General features: G+C 41.9%; 1 protein-coding gene across 5 annotated transcripts in view; it reads right to left on the reverse strand.

Moving 5' to 3' along the window:
- ZRANB3 (zinc finger RANBP2-type containing 3) overlaps positions 1 to 18,235 on the reverse strand; it is a 264,527-nt gene that overhangs the window by 18,107 nt on the left and 228,185 nt on the right. For all 5 annotated transcript variants that reach the window (XM_065931454.1, XM_065931453.1, XM_065931455.1 and 2 more), the window contains 5 exons: positions 12,636 to 13,041; positions 9,439 to 9,633; positions 5,456 to 5,547; positions 1,499 to 1,600; positions 194 to 336 (listed from right to left, as the gene is read on the reverse strand). In XM_065931454.1, the coding sequence (XP_065787526.1) occupies positions 194 to 336; positions 1,499 to 1,600; positions 5,456 to 5,547; positions 9,439 to 9,633; positions 12,636 to 13,041 (938 nt within the window). The remainder of the gene's footprint in view (positions 1 to 193; positions 337 to 1,498; positions 1,601 to 5,455; positions 5,548 to 9,438; positions 9,634 to 12,635; positions 13,042 to 18,235) is intronic.

An 18,235-nucleotide genomic window follows, 5' to 3' on the forward strand; every position in this document is an offset into this window, starting at 1 on the left:
TGATTTTCCCCAGCAGATGTGATCAAATTCACAAAATATCTAATTATATTGCTACAAAATACGCTGTCTTTTTATGTATCATATTCTCCTAATCCATCAGAATTTTGTTAGTGGTTACATAAAATGTCTGACACTCCTAGAGAAATAACTATGACAAACAGTAAAATGCAAAATGAAGAAAGGCAGCGCTCACCTCTTAGTGCTGTTTGGTTTGGTTTGCTGCTTTGCGATCTCTTCCAGAGCCAGAACTGGGCTGCGGAACAGCAGCCCGCTTTTCCTGATGATCCTCTGCTTCATGGCAGTTAGACTACTCCATTCTCGAACAAACCTCAAGATCTGGTGGAAAATGAGATAATGAAAAGAGTGTACAGTTCGCCAGGCATCTTCCTTTGAAAGCGAGGCTACGTATAGCATCTGAAAACGGATGTTTTATTATAACCCCAAACAGGCTTTGAGTCTCACGGTTTAAGGTTTTCTTCAGTTTGATGCAGTTTTCCTATCTTTGTTGTGAACCATCCATGGCCTGTTCTGCAGAGGTCCCTTCCAAGCCATCAGCTCTCTACAGACACCATTTAGGACACTCGGCACATGTCCTTCACGCGCAGAGACCAACAGCAGTAACGTGCTCACTGACACCAAAAACGCACACACCCCAACAGTGGCCAAGGCAAAACTGGATTTTGGGGGCAGTGGATCTTGTGGGGGTGACAGTGGCAGGGCATCGTTTGTATCTGACTGCTTAAACTCTTGCGGGAAAAAAGACGTCCATAATAAATCTGGGACATTTCACTAGGGCTACTGTTACTCTTCCTTACTAGTCAGTTATACATAATTGGCTATTTTCTGGTAATCTGAGCATCAGCATTAGATGACACCAAAGAAAACAACTCACGGCTACCTTTTCTTTTAAGATGGGTGCAGCAGACCACGGCCAATGTTTTCATTTCTGCTCAAATGCAAAAACATCATCACTGTATTCTTGTAAACAGCACTATGATGCATGCTGGCTCAGCCCCCACACACGCTGACCCTCCTTAGCAGTGAAGATCAATCAGCACGGATCAGAACTAAGGCCTCCCCAGCAGGCACGTGGCCTGTGGCTGCACCCTGGTGCTTCCCATAAGGAATGGAGTCCCCCCACATGGTGTTATCCCCGCTCTCAGAGCTCGTCAGTGTTAGAACTGAACCTACAAAGATAAAGTGTGATTCTGTCAGATTCCAACCTCACAGCTGCTAATCCTGTGAATGAGAAAATAAATGATGTGAGGATGAGTCTATCCACAGAAACAGCAACCCGAGGTGTGATCGTTCACCAGGGTAACAGATTTCACGTTTATCCTGGTAAATTCATAGGCACTGCCTGGACTGATTAAAGAGCACCCAGTGATCTGACTCTGCAGCAGGCCACAAGCTGCTCTGCTTTTATCAAACTCAAAAATGGTCTTTAAAATTACTCAACAAATTTTCATTCAGAACAAATATGCAGGACGGTTCTTACCAGGGAGCGATTTTGTTTCAGCTGAAAGCTTGCTGGTAAATCTTCCCACAGGTCTAATTTTATATCCAAAGGAATGAAATTACAGTTCATCTGGTTTCCATCCTGATTATAGATGAGGAAGGCAGTATTAATCCATTTTGTCTGTAGGCACTAATAATTACTTTAAAAGTAAAGAATGCTATTATTGCATTTCATGCCCAGTCTTCTACACTGATAAACTGAGGCAGCTCATTCCAGACAAGATTCCACCCGTACTGCCCCCACTGAGAGGATACGGAGCCCAGGAGGGGGCCAGGCCCTCTGAAAGCCCCCGCTACATCTGGTCTAGGGTAAACCACACCATGGAGAGAGGTGTCATCAGTCAAACATGAAGCATTTCTTTTATGAAGTGAAAGAAGAATCTCTGTATATAGAAATCTACTGTATAAACAAAAGTTTAACCCATATTCTGTCTAATTCTCTCAGCCAGAAAGAAATGTTACAGTTACCACAATCACTTTGGGGAAAGAAAAATACACAAGAAGTACTTACATAGTGATTAAAAGTTCAGATGTGTAATTGTTATTCTGGCTGGGGTTCTGGCTGAAGTGAACTCCCATCAGACGTGGGGTTCTGGCTGAAGTGAACAGTTTAGAGGTATACTATTAACATGACATAAGATGCTAAACATCTGTTACTGCTCTTTCTTTTAAAGGGTGTTCTTTCAGGCACTGAATGGGGGTTTTTATACGAATTTCTGTTTCTAGATTTTATTTCAGGTCTCCTAAGGTGAAGAGAGGAGAAGGCAATGGCAACCCACTCCAGTACTCTTGCCTGGAAAATCCCATGGATGGAGGGGCCTAGTGGGCTGCAGTCCATGGGGTCTCTAAGAGTTGGACACGACTGAGCGACTTCACTTTCACTTTTCACTTTCATGCATTGGAGAAGGAAATGGCAACCCACTTCAGTGTTCTTGCCTGGAGAATCCCAGGGATGGGGAAGCCTGGTGGGCTGCCATCTATGGGGTCACACAGAGCCGGACACGACTGAAGCGACTTAGCAGCAGCGAGGTGAAGAGAAAAGCTTTCTTCTGAACTCTCCTGTGAAAATCCCTGTTGACATTTCACCTGCCTAGTGTCTCCAGTTTAGAAAATTGATTGAATAATGTTTCATGGGACGGGGACACGTAAGCATTTAGAAGAGTGGTAAAAACGCACTCGAGACTGTTGAGAGGTCAGGAAGGTGGCTGTGATATTTGCTTGGTGGCAGGCACACCGCTTTTCATACTGCTCAGGGCGTTCTCGTATGGATGTGAGTTGGACCATAAAGAAGGCCGAGCGCCGAAGTATTGATGCTTTCAAGCTATGGGGTTGGAGAAGACTCTTGAGAATCCCTGGGACAGCAAGGAGATCAAACCAATCAATCATGAAGGAAATCAACCCTGAATATTCATTAGAAGGACTGGTGCTGAAGCTGAAGCTCCAATACTTTGCCACCCGATTCGAAGAGCCAACTCATTGGAAGACTCTGATGCTGGGAATGATTGAGGGCAGGAGAAGGGGGTGCCAAAGGATTAGATGGTTGGATGGCATCACTGATTCAGTGGACCTGAGTTTGAGCAGAGTTCTGGGAAATGGTGAAGGACGTGGAAGCCTGGCGTGCTGCAGTCCATGGGGTCACAGAGTCAGACACGACTTAGCAACTGAACTACAACGAAGGCACACTCTACCCTCTGCCATCTGCAGTTTCTCTCCAGTCTCCACCAGAGGAGGAAATACCCTGACATGATGATCCAGGATGCAGAGCCTTCACTGTACACAGTAAGAAGTTTAAGGGCTTCTGAATTCATGTGTGTGCTCTGCCTGGGGCCTGCCTTCTGGGTTCTTGACCTTCCAGGCCCTGGGGGAGCCATTCTCTGTTATTCTCAGGTGATGGTCTCACGAGGGGCAGGAGGTGGCTCAGACACTTAGATCTGTCTCTAGAGGAGCGGAGGGCTTCTTGGTGCTCCCCAAGTCTAGAAGTTCAACATGACGGACCAAGCCTGAAGCCTTTAAGGGAAACTTGTCCTGCCTATCTTCATTCTTGATGTCACTCTTGGCAGTGGTCCCAGAGCGGAGGCTGCTTGGAGCTTCTGGTATTCATGATCCTAGCCGTCTCCTAATCTTCTAGCATATCTTCTAATATTCAGTTAGAACTGAAGATTATTACATGGTACACCATCTCTCTGTTATCTATTTGTTTTAGCAGAAAACCTATAATTGAGTTTGGGCAGGCCCAACCTAATTTATCTTTAAAATGACATTATTTCAATAGAATGGCCCATGTGTTTAAAAACTCACAAATCCTATTTTATGATACTTGTAAAGATTAGAAGTTTGAAACAGTAGATCAAGCAAAAGTGTTCATAAATCTCAGTAATTTTTTTTTCTCAAATACTCATACTAGTGAACCTTGGCCAAAGATTCCCACATGGTCTCCAAGACCCTTTCAGAAGATCCAGAGAGACATAAGTTTTATAATACTAGTGCAACACCATTTGCCTTTTCCACTGTTATTCTCTTAGGAATGTCCAGGGAAGTTTTCCACGCAGAGGCACATCTGAGAATCCCACCGTCTTCTATTATGCCTTCGGGAGAAACTGCTAAAGATGTAAAACAATGCTACTCTTCTCACTAAACACTGGTTTTGTTTTGGAAATTATAATTATTTTTCACAGAGATATGCTTTTTCTATAAGTATGCAATGGATTTATTAGTGCTAGTTTGTTCATTTTTATTTACTTATTCACTTATTTTTGGTTGTGCTGGGTCTTCGCTGCTGCGCCGGGCTTTTCTCTGGTTGTGCTGAGTGGGAGCTACTCTGACGGTGCACAGGCTTCTCTTGTGGTGGAGCACCGGCTCAGGTGCATGGGGTTCAGTAGTTGCAGCGCGTGGGCTTGGTAGTTGAAGCTTGCAGTCTCTATAGCACAGCCTCATTAGTTGTGCAGCGCAGGCTTAGCTGTTCCACAGCATGTGGAATCTTCCTGACCCACGGATTGAACCGGGTCCCCTGCACTGACAGGCGGATTCTCATCCACTGCACCACCAGGTAAGCCCTATTACTGCTAGTTTCACCTGGATAAGTATTTTAAGGTGTTTCTATTTTAATTTCAAATACAGTAAATATCAAGAGATATAACCCACATGCGGTTTCGCTGGTGGCTCAGTGGTAAAGAATCTACCTACCAATTTAGGAGACAGGGGTTCCATCCCTAGGTCAGGAAGATTCCCTGGAGAAGGAAATGGTAACCCACTCCAGTATTCTTGCCTGTAAAATCCCATGGACCAGAAGCCTGGTGGGCTATGGTCCATGGGTTGCAAAAGAGTTGGATACAACTTAGTGACTAAACAACAACATAACCTAAATAAACAAAAGGTCTTTGGGTCCCCAGCAAATGTTAGGGGTGCTAAGAGGTCTTGCAACTGAAAAGTTTGGGCGCTGCTAACCCAGGCCATGAACAGTCATATCATTAAACCTTCCCAGAGTTTACTCGGCATGTGTGGGCAGACTTAGGCTTCTGTAAGGATGCTGCTGCTGCTGCTGCTGCTGCCGGGTCAGTGCAGGAGGCGACTCGGAGTGAGAGTTCACCAGGGCCAGGCACTGTGCTAAGGGCCTCCCGGGAATCAGCTTATTTTGTCCTGGCAACGACCGCTCCATATTTTACAGTTGAGGAAACAGGCACAGAGCAGTTAGGTACTGTGTTCAAGATTCCGCAGTCAGTAACAGATCTGAACCTAGGCACCCCGGCCCTAGAGTCTGCACTTTTTAACTACCAAGCTGTTTGCCACTCATTGTCTTTAGATTTAACAGAGAAATCTGAGAATTAGCTTTAAGGAGGAAAAGAACTCACTACCCACCTCACTGCTAATAAAATGATCTCCATTGGAACATGAAAAAAGGAAGCTTTGTGTATGTTTCCAGAATCCGCATGATGCCTACCTTAGTATAGACATGAATCCGGTCAGTGTTCTTACTTGCGCAAAACATCAGGGTATCGTACACTGGCCAAGCATCTGAACTCTTCAACTGTTCTAATGAGGAAGATGAAAAAGAACCTGAAGGCATATCTACCCTCTATCCAGAACAGCTTGCTTTAATCCTGTGTGGGTTAGGATGATGAAAGGGTTGTATCAAATATTTCAGCACATTTGACAAACACGTACCTGGGCATGAAATGAAACATGGCAGGTGATCTAAGAGCATACTGGCTTATATGGTAACCAGTTGCTTTGGAACTTCTGCTAATGACCCAACAAGAAAAGAAAAAAAGAAATTCAGCATTTGCTTAAAAAAAGATAAGCATTAGGCATAAGGGAGAATTTCCTACCCTGAAAGAGTCCTTATCAATCTTGAAGGAGTCTAGAATCTATTCTTATTGCTAGAGAGGGTTTAAGTTGAGACTAAATGAACACTATTTTGATTATCCACAGCAAGACTGCTATGTCGAGGGCCACTTAAATGACTGATGCCTTATGGCCTGGTGCCTCATATTCACAAAAGGAGATGAGTGAACAAGACGTCTTTCTCATCATCTCTGTTTATTTTTTTCTCAGTCCTACTGACCAATATATTCTGCAGAAAGGATAGGGTTATCCAAGCAGATCTAAATAATAATTAGTTAGCACTTATCAAGCACTTACAATGTGCCTGGTACTGGTCTAAGCACTTATATTAACACCTCTCAGAAACAAGTTGTGTGTCTTACAGAGGAGGGAAGCAAGGCACATCCATCTGCCCAAGGCCACTGGTAACAGAGCCCAGTGATCTGGCTCCAGAGCCGATGCTCTTAACTTCCGCCATGGTTCTTCAGTGACCCTTTACAGTATTTTTCCAGATCCACAAGTCTATGATTTATTTGCAGTACCATCTATTTGAATATTTCTAATCGAGACATCAGTCACTTTACAAACTTAGATTGTGGATTATCCCCATATTTCATAAATTCAAAAATGTATGCTTTCCCCACACTTTAATAAATCTGAAAATGGCATGTCTTCCAGTCAACAGCCTTGGCATTTTACAACTACGGTTGGCCAGGTGACAGCTGTAAGGAAGTTTTCACTGCCTGAGCATGAGCTTAGTCATAACTACAACACTGTTGTCACTTCGACACTACACTTGAGATATATGCATTGTCATTTCTGAGTGTTGATTTTGATTACCTTCAAAATGTCTTCAAAATGTTTTACTATGGTTTGGGATTGAAATGAAAAGTTATAATGTACACCAAAAACTTGCATACAGGATGAGAAAGCATAAATTTGTTATTAAAGAAGCAAACATGCATCACTAGAGGAATAACCAGTTACTGTGTCATAGCTAAACTGGCAGTTTCTTTCTTTCTTTATTTTGGCTGTGGGTCTTCATTGCTGAGCAAGCTTTTCTCTACTTATGGCAACCAGGGGCTACTCTCTAGTTGCAGTGCACAGGCTTCTTATTGGGTTGGCTTCTCTTGTGTGGAGCACAGGCTCTAGTCTATGGGCTCAAAGTTGTGGCACACGGGCTTAGTTGCCCCAAGACACGTGGAATATTCCCAGACCAGAGATTTAACTTGTGTCCCCTGCCTTGGCAGGTGGATTGCTATCCCTTACACCACCAGGGAAGTCCCATCTTTTACTAACTGCCTATCATAATCGTTGTCTCCAGATTTGAAGAACTATGGCTAATGCTTAAAGATCAGAAGTCACTCTTTGATAAAAAGCATTATGAGAACAACTCCAAATCAGCTGATGTTTTTTGGTAGCTACTAGTTACATCAGGGAATGTAATTTTCATTTTTTTCATGAAGTATAATTTAATGGTTCCAAACACCGATAGCATCTTTTGAAGATACGGCCTTCCTTCCAGACCCTCAGAATTCCAGTTAGAATGAAGCTACAATTCGAGAGTGGTATACACCACTCTGGTTCTAAAAGAGCATACATGGGTAGAAGAAGCATTTTGCTATAATGTCCCTTCTCTTTCTTCTATTTTTCAAGGAAATCCGTGTTAGTGGGCAGATGTGAAGAATATCGCTTTTGCAGCCCAGTGATCTGAGAAGTAAAGAAAAAAGAGGGAACAGGTATAGGGGAAAATACCAGCATTGTCTACTGGATGAGGCCGATGCAAATTTCACCAGCAGAATAGAATTTCTAAAAGTCTAGTGATTTTTGAAAGGAATGTATAAGTAAAGCTAACATATGTCTCCATCAAGGGACCGATTTGTAACTAACAAGCAAGTATTTCCCTGCTGTAGATGGAGAGTCTCATGGCCCAGCTGATGATAATTGCCAGTCGCTGATTCTGGGTCTGACATTTTGTTCACTGACCTGGACACTGTCCGAGAGCAATGGTTTCATCCACACTGGGGCCAGTGTCACAGCACAAACAAGGGAACTAGAGACAACAAACCCGAGTCCAGACTGTCTACTTAAAGGCCATTAAAATGAACAGACCTGAACAGAATCTATTGTGAGAGTTTTGGGAAGACCTTGAGGAATTAGAGGAAATGAAAGCTGAGTACAGAAGAAAGGAAGATGCCTAGAGTTTAGAAAAACTTAAAAAACATTTCATTTTAGAGCTATGAATCCAACGCCAAATTATATCTATGTTTAACTTCCCTCGTGGCTCAGAGGTAAAGAATCTGCCTGTCAATGGGAAGAGCCCTGGGGGAAGGGAATGGCACCCCACTCCAGTATTCTTGCCTGGAGAATTCCATGGACAGAGGAGCCTGGTGGGCTACAGTCCATGGGGGTGCAAAGAGTTGGATACGATTGAGCGACTAACACTTTTATTTTTTTAGAGTTATGAATCTAACTCTAGACTATATCTATGTTTAACAGCAACTAACTCAAAAGAAAAACTTTGACAATCCATCCCTAACACTTTGGGGTTGTTATAATGAGACACCAACCTGTGGGTTACCATAGTCACAAATTGAGTAACAAAGAAAATAACCCCACAGTAAACTCAAAATCTTTTGCCAGCTGGCGCACAAAGATTGTGAGGGATGACATACTGGCTGGTTTTTGCCAACCACTGCAGCCATAAATAATGAATGGAATCAATGAAAGAAGTAAATAAACCTGAGACACTACATGGTTGGTTGGTCCTCAACACAGTCATGATTCACATAGTCTTGAAATTATGTTCCTTAAAAATATTTTACTTAAAAAAACAACAACCCTCAAAACTCTAAATATAAAATATGCTGATTAATTGTAGCCACTTAAAAGAAATTCACGAGTATGGGTTTCATGATGGTACAGTGGATAAGAATCCGCCTGCCAGTGCAGGGGACACAGGTTCGATCCCTGGTCTGGGAAGATTCCACATGCCGCAGAGTAATGAAGCCCGTGAACCACAACTACTGAGCCTGCACGCTGCAACTACTGTGCCCATGTGCCTACAGCCTGTTCTCCAGGGCACGAGGAGCCACGGCAAGAAGCCTGCACATCACAACGGGGAGAAGCTCCAACTTGTTGCAACTGGAGAAAGCCCACATGCACCAACAAAGACCCAGTACAACCAAAAATAATAAAAAAATAAAAGAAATTCACTTGTAAAGGATTAATGATCTCCTAAGTGGCTGTCAATCATCTGTCAATCTTATAGCAATCCATGGTGTCCAAAAGAACCCCCAAATATCAAAACCATGCTCTCACTGCAAGAATGGGCAGGGTTTGGTGGAAGCTGGGCAACAGGCCGGAGACAGCACACGTAGCCCGTATGAGTTTAGCTCTCTCTGTAACAACTGAATGCCAACAGCTCTGCTTTTCTAGCCATCTGGTGTTTATGTATGTAGTTACAAATGGTTGGTATTTTTAATATAAAAGGGAATACAAGGAACCTGGAACAAGGTAGTAATCGCAAACCTATTAATAGTGTTCCACGTCTAAGCATATGGTTATTACTTGGATCCTGGAAATGGAAACAAGACTTACCATCACCTGGCTGGGGGATGAGCCTGTCTTCACTCTCAGCTTTTGAAATTTCTTCCTTGCTCTCAGCTAACGGTTCAGGTGTTGAATGTGCCAGGACTTGTTTCTCTCCGTCAGAACTAGTGTGAATTTTTTCGGAGGTGTCCTGAGAATCATCTTTCTCATTTTTGTTTTTATTCTGGGTGTGGCTGAGGCTACCTATTTGTAGAACAAATTTGTACAACAAACAAAATAGTTTGTGAAAAACAAATAATTTACATTTATATTTAGCTAAAGTCATTGTATACCCTAAAGCCAGTACAGAAAGTAGAGTTTAAAAATGTCACAGCTGAGTGGTACAAAAAGAAACAAAGTCAACAACATCTGTTCATTCTTTCTAAACATTTCTTGGGGATCACCAAGTACCACTCTAGGTGCTGGAAAGGCAGAGGGAACAAGTCAGAAAGGTCCCTGCTTCCTAGAGACTCCATTCCAAAGGGCAGAGATAAACAGGCAAACAAACAGGATCTTTTCTGCTAAAGAGAATAAGTGAGTAAGAGGATGGGGTGGGAGGCTCCCTGGAGCTGAGAGCTGCTCAGGGATCTGGGAAGCCTGGCCCCAGGGGGCCTATATTCTTGGCTTAGAGCCTTAGTGTCACTGGAGGCCATTAAAGGGTTTTAAGCACAGGAAAAATGTAATGACCTAAGTTTTTAAAGGATCCCTCCATCTGCTGTGGAGAGAAGGACCAGCCAAAAGAAGGCATGCGAGAGAGAGATGCTGGCGGCTTCCAGTGTGATGGTAGCAATGAAGATGTGGTGCCTGGAATCAAGGTACTTTGTAAAGGCTACACTAGCAGAACTTCATGAGGATGGGAGGAAAAATCAAAGATGCTGCCTCCAGGTTTTTAGCACAATAGGGGAAGACAGGGCAAGAGAAACTTTGGTGTTAGATGTAGTGACTATAAATCAAGAATTCCATTTTGGACATGTTAAACTTGAGGTACCCCTTAGACATCCAGGTGGAGACGTTATGTAGGTCACTGCATACATCCAATCTGGAATTCAAATGAGAGATACAAATCTGGAGTATGAAGTATAAGATGCAGAGGATAAGCAATAGATGTTAAGAACAAAGTACAAGAGAACTGTTACATACTGACAACTCTAGTGATCAATGCTTTTGAATTGTGGTGCTGGAGAAGACTCTTGAGAGTCCCTTGGCCAGCAAGGAGATGAAACCAGTCAATCCTAAAGGAAATCAACCATGAATATTCATTGGAAGGACTGATGCTGAAGCTGAAGCTCCAATACTTTGGCCACCTGATGAGAAGAGCTGACTCACTGGAAAAGATCTTCATGTTGGGAAAGATTGAAGGGAAAAGGAGAAGGAGATGACAGAGGGTGAGATGGTTGGATGCCATCACTACTGACTCAATGGACTTGAATCTGATCAAACTCTGGGAGATCGTGAAGGACAGAGAAGCCTGGAGTACTGCAGTCCATGGAGTCACAAAGAATCAGGCACAACTTGGAGACTGAACAACAGCAAGTATTCAATGTACATTACAAGCAAATTTCAGCTAACGTACTAGAGACCACTAGTTAGCAACTTTATAAGACTTTCCAGTCCTGTATCCTAACATCCCTTATTTAATGTTTTGAATTCACTGTTTTCTCAAAGTGTTATGTGGCAGGTATTGATTTTAAAATTTAGATGAATTGGAATTCTGCTTTTTAATACTTTTGGGATGCATCCAAATCAAGGTTGGAAATGATTATGTCAAACTGTAGTAGTATTAATCTAATAATAAACTATCATATATGGTAATATCACTTGTTACTTGGAATATGTATTGTTCTTAAATTAGACTGTTTCATATTCACAAAAGGTGTTTTGTTTTTTTAGACTGCTTGACAGTTTGCTTATTAAATCACGGTTCTAGAAATCTTCATTGTTGCTCTTGGTATCATAAAGAAAAATCAGAACTTATAAAACCCTATTAAACCATGATTTTTATTGCTCAGTCATTCAATTTATAGACTTTGTGTGAACTAATATTATTTTGTAGTCACAAGATACTTTATTTTTATTGCCTGTAGCAGTTGGAAATTGAATGAGATAATGCAAATTATGGCAGATATATGGGATAATCTTGTGGCTCTGATTTAGTTCATAGACAACAGGTGTCCACGCTACAAATATAATCATCCAGATGGCAGACTTGTCAGTTTTGGGAGGAACACCCAGAATCAGAGGAGGAAAGACTCAGCTACTGATTACATTTTCTTTTAGATCAAAATTAAGGCAGAGGAGAGCAAGGCAAGCAGGAAGGAACCGGAGCATTAGAGCTTCTATCTTTGCTGAGTTTCTGTTAATGTCAAGACTCTGAAGAATTCACATATGATGGGGAAGTGTGTAGAATCATTACACACTTTGATAAGATTTAATTTATAATTTCTTCTAGTTTCCAAAACCATCCACTTGGCATTTTTAGTTACCATAAAAGTGGTCTCTAAGATTGGAAACAAAGGAATACTGATGATGTTTTCTTAAGACAACCACAGTTGTTAATAATCATTTCAAAAATAAAACACCAGAAAATGGCATATCACGCAAGCAAAACATACTCTGAGGTATGTTTATGATTTCTAGTTTTAAATAGCATGTTTTAGAAAAGGATAAACTCATTAAACAGACGTGAGATTTGGTTTTTAAAAGAAGATCAATAGAGGAATTTTTATGATTTGTCATGGGAGAAACATGGCACAATAAATATTTCAGTAGGCGAAGAAGCTACATTGGATTCATTCTGCTATTTAAACAAAATAATCTACAATTTCTTTAAAAACAAGTATTATCTACAGAGGAAAGAAAACAGCAGGTCTATGGCTATAAGGCAAATTTGCTGCCATAGCAACAGAGCTTCTATTCCTGCCCACTGAATTCACATCCTGCTGGCATTAATCAGAAATGTCCATTTGTGCCAAATTAATGCCATGTCACAGACGCTGAGGGATACACGTTCTTGACAGAAGTGGGAGCTTTTCACATTCCACAAGGGGGTGAATTCACAGTCTTCACTACGTGAAGCTCTTCCTCCAGCTTAAAAGCTGAAGTCGGAACCCAGTCATGGATTTCTGATGACAGCAGCCGTCTCTAGACACACAGGTTATCTGAAGACACCAGGCTGCCCGCCTCGTGGTCGGCCTCCGTGTACTCACCAGCAGCGGCCCGCGGGCTCTCACACATCTCACAGCGAGGTAACGCGGGGCCATTGATGTAGGTGCAGAGGTCACACTGCCAGCCCCCCCCGCGCAGGCCTGGGGTGCTGGCCCGGGCCTCGGCCCCGCAGGCCCCGGGCGCGCAGAGCGCGTCGGCCTGCCCCGGCCGGCACGGCGTCTCCTCAGCGGGCCTGCAAGGGCCATCGACGGCGACCGGTTTCAGTTTTTTAGCTTCAGGTTCAAGATCGCTTTCATCATCTCTCGTAGCTGTTTTTCCAGGGTCTGCTGGCACTACAGTATTTTTCTGCTGGGATACCCTTGATTCATCACAGGAGGTCTCCAACCGTCTTTTCTTAGTGTTTGGTAAAAAGAATGATCGAATATCACGCTGTTTTTCCTTTTCAAACTAGGAAAAAAACAAAGTTATTAAATTAAGAGGCCATTGAGTGTGTTCTTCCTAAATGAAATAGCTTAACAAACTTGTCATTAACCATATTCCTCTACCTTTTGAATACCCTATTGGAAATGAATTCAATCCTGCAATGACTCTTCATATATACATATATGTAGAATACCACTACTGTCTCCATATACTTTGGTCTAGCTTTTTTTTTTTTTAGCACTTACGTGTGAAGCATTTTGTGCATATCAACTCATTTAATCCTCATGCTAGCTCTGTGAGGCAGGTACTATTACTCTTCCCAAATTTCAAATGACAACACTAAAGTATTAGAGAAGTTAGGTCACTGGGCTATAGAAGTCATATAATAAAAATATACTTTGGCCTCTAGATGTATGTCAGAGAAAGGAAGCAATTGTGTGTTTAAATATTTCAAGTCAATCAAGACTTGAAAAATGTCTTCATGCCCAAACTATAAGCACAAACAATGTTCATAAACAATATATTTTTCATATTAAAAATAGTTTCCTGACCAAGGAATATTTTCAAATGCAGTAAATATATGAATTAGAACAGCTTCTTTAATAGACATAGTTTAATAATTATCTTGTTTCTAAGAAACAGATTTCTCTTTTCCAAAAGCAGCAACTTCATGATCTCATGTTTTTCATCTTCTTTTTGATGTGTAAATTAGGAGAAAGGAGAATAGCCATTTCCACAGCTGATTAGCCAGCAGTTAAGGTAAATTAAAGGAGCTAGTTTTAGAGCAGTCCTGCTAAGGCCTGGATTGGGCGCATGGTGGACACACACTGTGGCAGACTGCACTTCCGAAAATGGCCACACCAATTCTTATCCCATTTCACACACTTGTCTCACAATGTCACACCGACACACCCACACTTAGAGGTGGGGTCTGTGTTCCTTTCCCTAGAACCTGGGTGGACCTTTGTAACGGTGTCTGTCGACAGAATGCCGTGAAAGCATCGCTGTGTGACTTCCGAGGCTTGGCCGCTGATGCTAACGAGGCTTCTGGCACTCTCTCCTTCTCCCCGTCTTTCAGGAGGGACCCTAGCCTCTGGGACACAGCCACCATGTGTGGGGAAGCCCAGGCCACACTGGAGAAACCATGTATCGGTATTCAACTTGAGAGCCGCACATGGGCCCCCAGTGACAGTCAGACGTGTGAGTGAAGCAGCTTTCAGATTCCAGCTCCCAGTCTTGGGATCGTCCAGCAGAGGCCCCACTTCTCAGGGAGCAGACATGTCATCTCCATTGTACCCTGGCTGGATACCTTATCCACAGAAACCATGAGAAAAAATACACAACTATCGCTGTTTTAGGGCACTAAGTTTTGGGGTAATTTGTTATGCCACTATATATTACAGATACTATAATGACATCCAAATATTGCAAAGAGAAAGCTTACATGATAAATCTTATGTGTATTCTTTAGTTAGTGCTGAATATGAAAGATTTAGCAAATTAATCAAGACAGAAGGAACAGTGCTTACTGGGAGCTGTGAGAAAGGGAAAAAGGAGTTACTGCTAAAAGGTTATGGAGCCTCTGTATGGGGTTTGAAAACAGTGGTGTCAGCTGCACAACACTGTGAATGTAATCGATGTCACTGAATTATACACTTAAAATGGTTAAGATGGCAAATTTTATAATAATGTACATAACCACAAATATTTTAATTTCAAAAAAAGGAAAAAAGGTAGGAAGAGAAGAAGGAATACTTATGTTGTTCCTATATTGGTATAATTAAAACATATATTTTAGGAAAAAAGTCCTCCTCAATAATGTACAACTTTGATTTTGTATGACTACTATTTATATACTCATATACTATTACAAAGTCATCTAATAAGTTGTGGAAGTTACACAATTTAGACAAAAATATAAAGAATGAAATCAACCATGAGACAAGATTTTTAAAACCATGCACAAGAGAAATTCTAAGAAACCGGTGGAGGAAAGCAGGTAGATTATCAGACTCAGGGAGTTTGGTGTTAAAAAAGTAACAAAGAAACAAATATAGTTATACATTTAAAGAGAATGTTCTATTTCATACAACAGCACTGCAAAGAGAACTCCTGGAACTTTGAAGATATTGGCAAATGTTCAGCAAATGTGAACAAATTCTACCAGCTATTTCTAGTTAAAGGACAATGATTTTACAAGAGAGGTTAACTTTCTGAGCCCTTGTACATGTCTCAAAATGACCTGATTTTGCCCTAACTCTGTAGTTTTGTTGGGCAAACAATTCTCCAAAATCTTTGGAGAAATTACTCTATTTCTTCCAATATCTGATGATACTGACAATGCTCCTTTGTAGCCGCAAACTCTTTCTTCATTTTATAGAGGTTTTTGGAACCTTCTTTTCATCCCTGGTATTCTAAAATTTCACAATGATCTATGTCTATATATCTCTATGTGTCATCTATATCTATATGATTTCTGCTCAGCACCTAGGATACTCTATTAATTTTGTATAGTATTGCTCATCTCTAGTTCTTGGACATTTCTATTCTTTTTTGATAGTTTTTCCCTCTTCATTTTCTCTCTTCTGCTTTTCTGGAATTCCTGCTAGCAGAATGTTGGACCTGGACATTGATGTCACCTTTTACTTTCATATTTTCCTTCTTTGTGTCTTTTACCCTCTAAACATATTTAGCTCTATTTTATCTTTCAGTGCTTCCATAAGATTATTTGAGTTTGGCAGTCATATTTTTAACATGTAAAATTTCCCTCTTGTTCCTTTCTCATAGTATTTTGATTTTATTTGTAGGTGCAGTATCATCTCAAATCTGAAGATACAAATTAGTCTTTTAAAGTTAATTCTCGGATCAATTTTTGTACTAGTTTATTTTGTTCACCTTTTCCACACCACAGATTTCCTTCTCAAATGTCCAATGACCTCACACAGGAGAGCGATGGGATAGGAGGGCTGCCTGGGAACTCAGGACACATGGGCTTATCATCGAGAAGACCCGCTAGGGCGTAATGATTGAACGGGAGGGATGAGGAGGACGGAAGGGGCTACAGTGCTCCTCAGACTCCTAAATTTCTGACTTATGACACTGTATGGGTGACACTTTCATTATCATCATAGGGAATATAGGGAGATAAATGGGCTTATTATTGTCTCATTATCTTAGAACAGAAAGCAAAAAGAGATAAGGAAATAAAAGTTTACTTTTAGATACGTATGAGGACTGGTGGGTGCCAGGGTGGTGAATTCCAGGAAGCAGGTCCACATTTGAAGGGAAAGAAACATCTGGGTGCATGTGTGGGAACCAGTGACAAGCAGAGGTGGTTCTAGTCAGAGGCCTGGATGTCATGAACAGAGGGAGGAGGAGGTAAGAAGTCAAGGACGGAAAGCAGAGGGGTGTTAGGAGTGGAATGAGGAGGAAGAGGTACCAGGGAAGGAAACAGTAGGAACAGTAAGAAGGGTGGAAAAGCCAGGAGATCAGTGGCTTTAGTGTGACCCTGTGTTTTGGTTTCTACTCATGATCCCAAGCACTCAGAAAAACCCATGTCCTTCAGATGTTTTTAATCAGATCTGGGAGATTTTCTTATATTTTTTTCCCTCTGCTTTCTCTCTTATTTCTGGAATTTCTATTAGGGAAAATCTTCTGAACTGATCATTTGATTTTCTTTACTTTTCCTCACATTTTTTTCCCACCTCTATTGTTCTACTTTCTGTGTGATTTCCTCATTATCTTCCTTTTCGTCCTTGTCAGATTATTATTTTCTGATGTTACAGGTTCACTTTCTAAAAGCTTCTCCTTGTTCTTTGATTATTCCCTTTCCTTATTCCTGTTTTGTGGGTGCAATACTTTTACTTCTTGTGAATATGAATGGAAGGTCTTTTGTTTTCTTCAGTTCAGTTCAGTCACTCAGTCCCAACCCCTGGAGGATGAGCTGTTAATCTGAATTTTTTTCAGCCTGAGAACTTGGGACATAGCTCAGGGCTCGTGCGTCCCAGAGGTCTGGTCCTCTTGGACCGTGTCTCCACCAGAAGCGAGCCCTGTAATCTTCTCTGCTGCTCACTCTGGGGTGAGAAGTAGGAAGTCCCATTGTGGCCTTGGGTTTTGGCTGGCTTCTTTAATACACCTTTTTACCAAATTTTACTGGGGTGCTTTCAGGCACTTACGGGTCTATTCATAAAGCCAGTTCCTTTTTCTTCACAAGGCTATCACCAAATGGAAGTCCCCTTTGTCAGGGACTCCCAGCTGGAGTCTGGGGTACTGAACTCCACCCTGAAAACTCCTAACAGTGATAGAGGTAACAGAGAAAGACAAACTGCAGACATTTCACAGGTAGTATCATCACAGTGAGGCCTGGAGGGAAGCCGGTCTAACAGCAGCAGGTGCAGGAGAAGTGGAAGGAACTGAAGCAGGCATTTAAAGGAGATTCCATAACTAGAGGCATGCGAGTAGGTAAGGGCAGGACAAATGGACGCCACAGGAAGTGATCCAGTTTAGTCTAAAACTGAAGGATCCACAGCAGAGCTGACTGTGTGTGTGCTCAGTCACGTCTGACTTTTTACGACTCCACGGGACTGGAGCCCACCAGGCTCCTCTGTTGAAGCCTGGCTCGGAGAATTTTGAGCATTACTTTGCTAGCGTGTGAGATGAGTGCAATTGTGCAGTAGTTTGAGCATTCTTTGGCATTGCCTTTCTTTGGGATTGGAATGAAAACTGACCTTTTCCAGTCCTGTGGCCACTGCTGAGTTTTCCAAATTTGCTGGCATACTAAGTTTTCTTTAGCTCATTACAATGCTTCTGCTTCTTTTCTATCCTTTTTTTGTTTTACATACTAGTCCTCACATATTTTGGTTTCTGCTTTGCCCATGAGAGGATTTCTTCCAAACCTGGTGACCTTCACTGTCTATTCATATTTTTCTTTAATTTTTATTTCATATTAGAGTATAGCTGATTAACAACGCTATGATAGTTTCAGGCTGACAGCAAAGCGGTTCAGTCACACATACACATGTTTCCATTCTCCCCCAAAACCCCTCCCATGCCAGCTGCCACCTAACACTGAACAGAGTTCCCTGTGCTACACAGTAGGTCCTTGTTGGTTATCCATTTGACGAGATCGGGCGCGTTCAGGGTGGTATCCATTTGAAATATAGCAGTGTGTCAGTTTGGGATCAACATGTTCCCACTGGAGTTTTTTGGGTTTTTTTAA

This window comes from Muntiacus reevesi, chromosome 3 (genome assembly GCF_963930625.1).
Source record: "Muntiacus reevesi chromosome 3, mMunRee1.1, whole genome shotgun sequence".
NCBI classification, from domain to species: domain Eukaryota; kingdom Metazoa; phylum Chordata; class Mammalia; order Artiodactyla; family Cervidae; genus Muntiacus; species Muntiacus reevesi.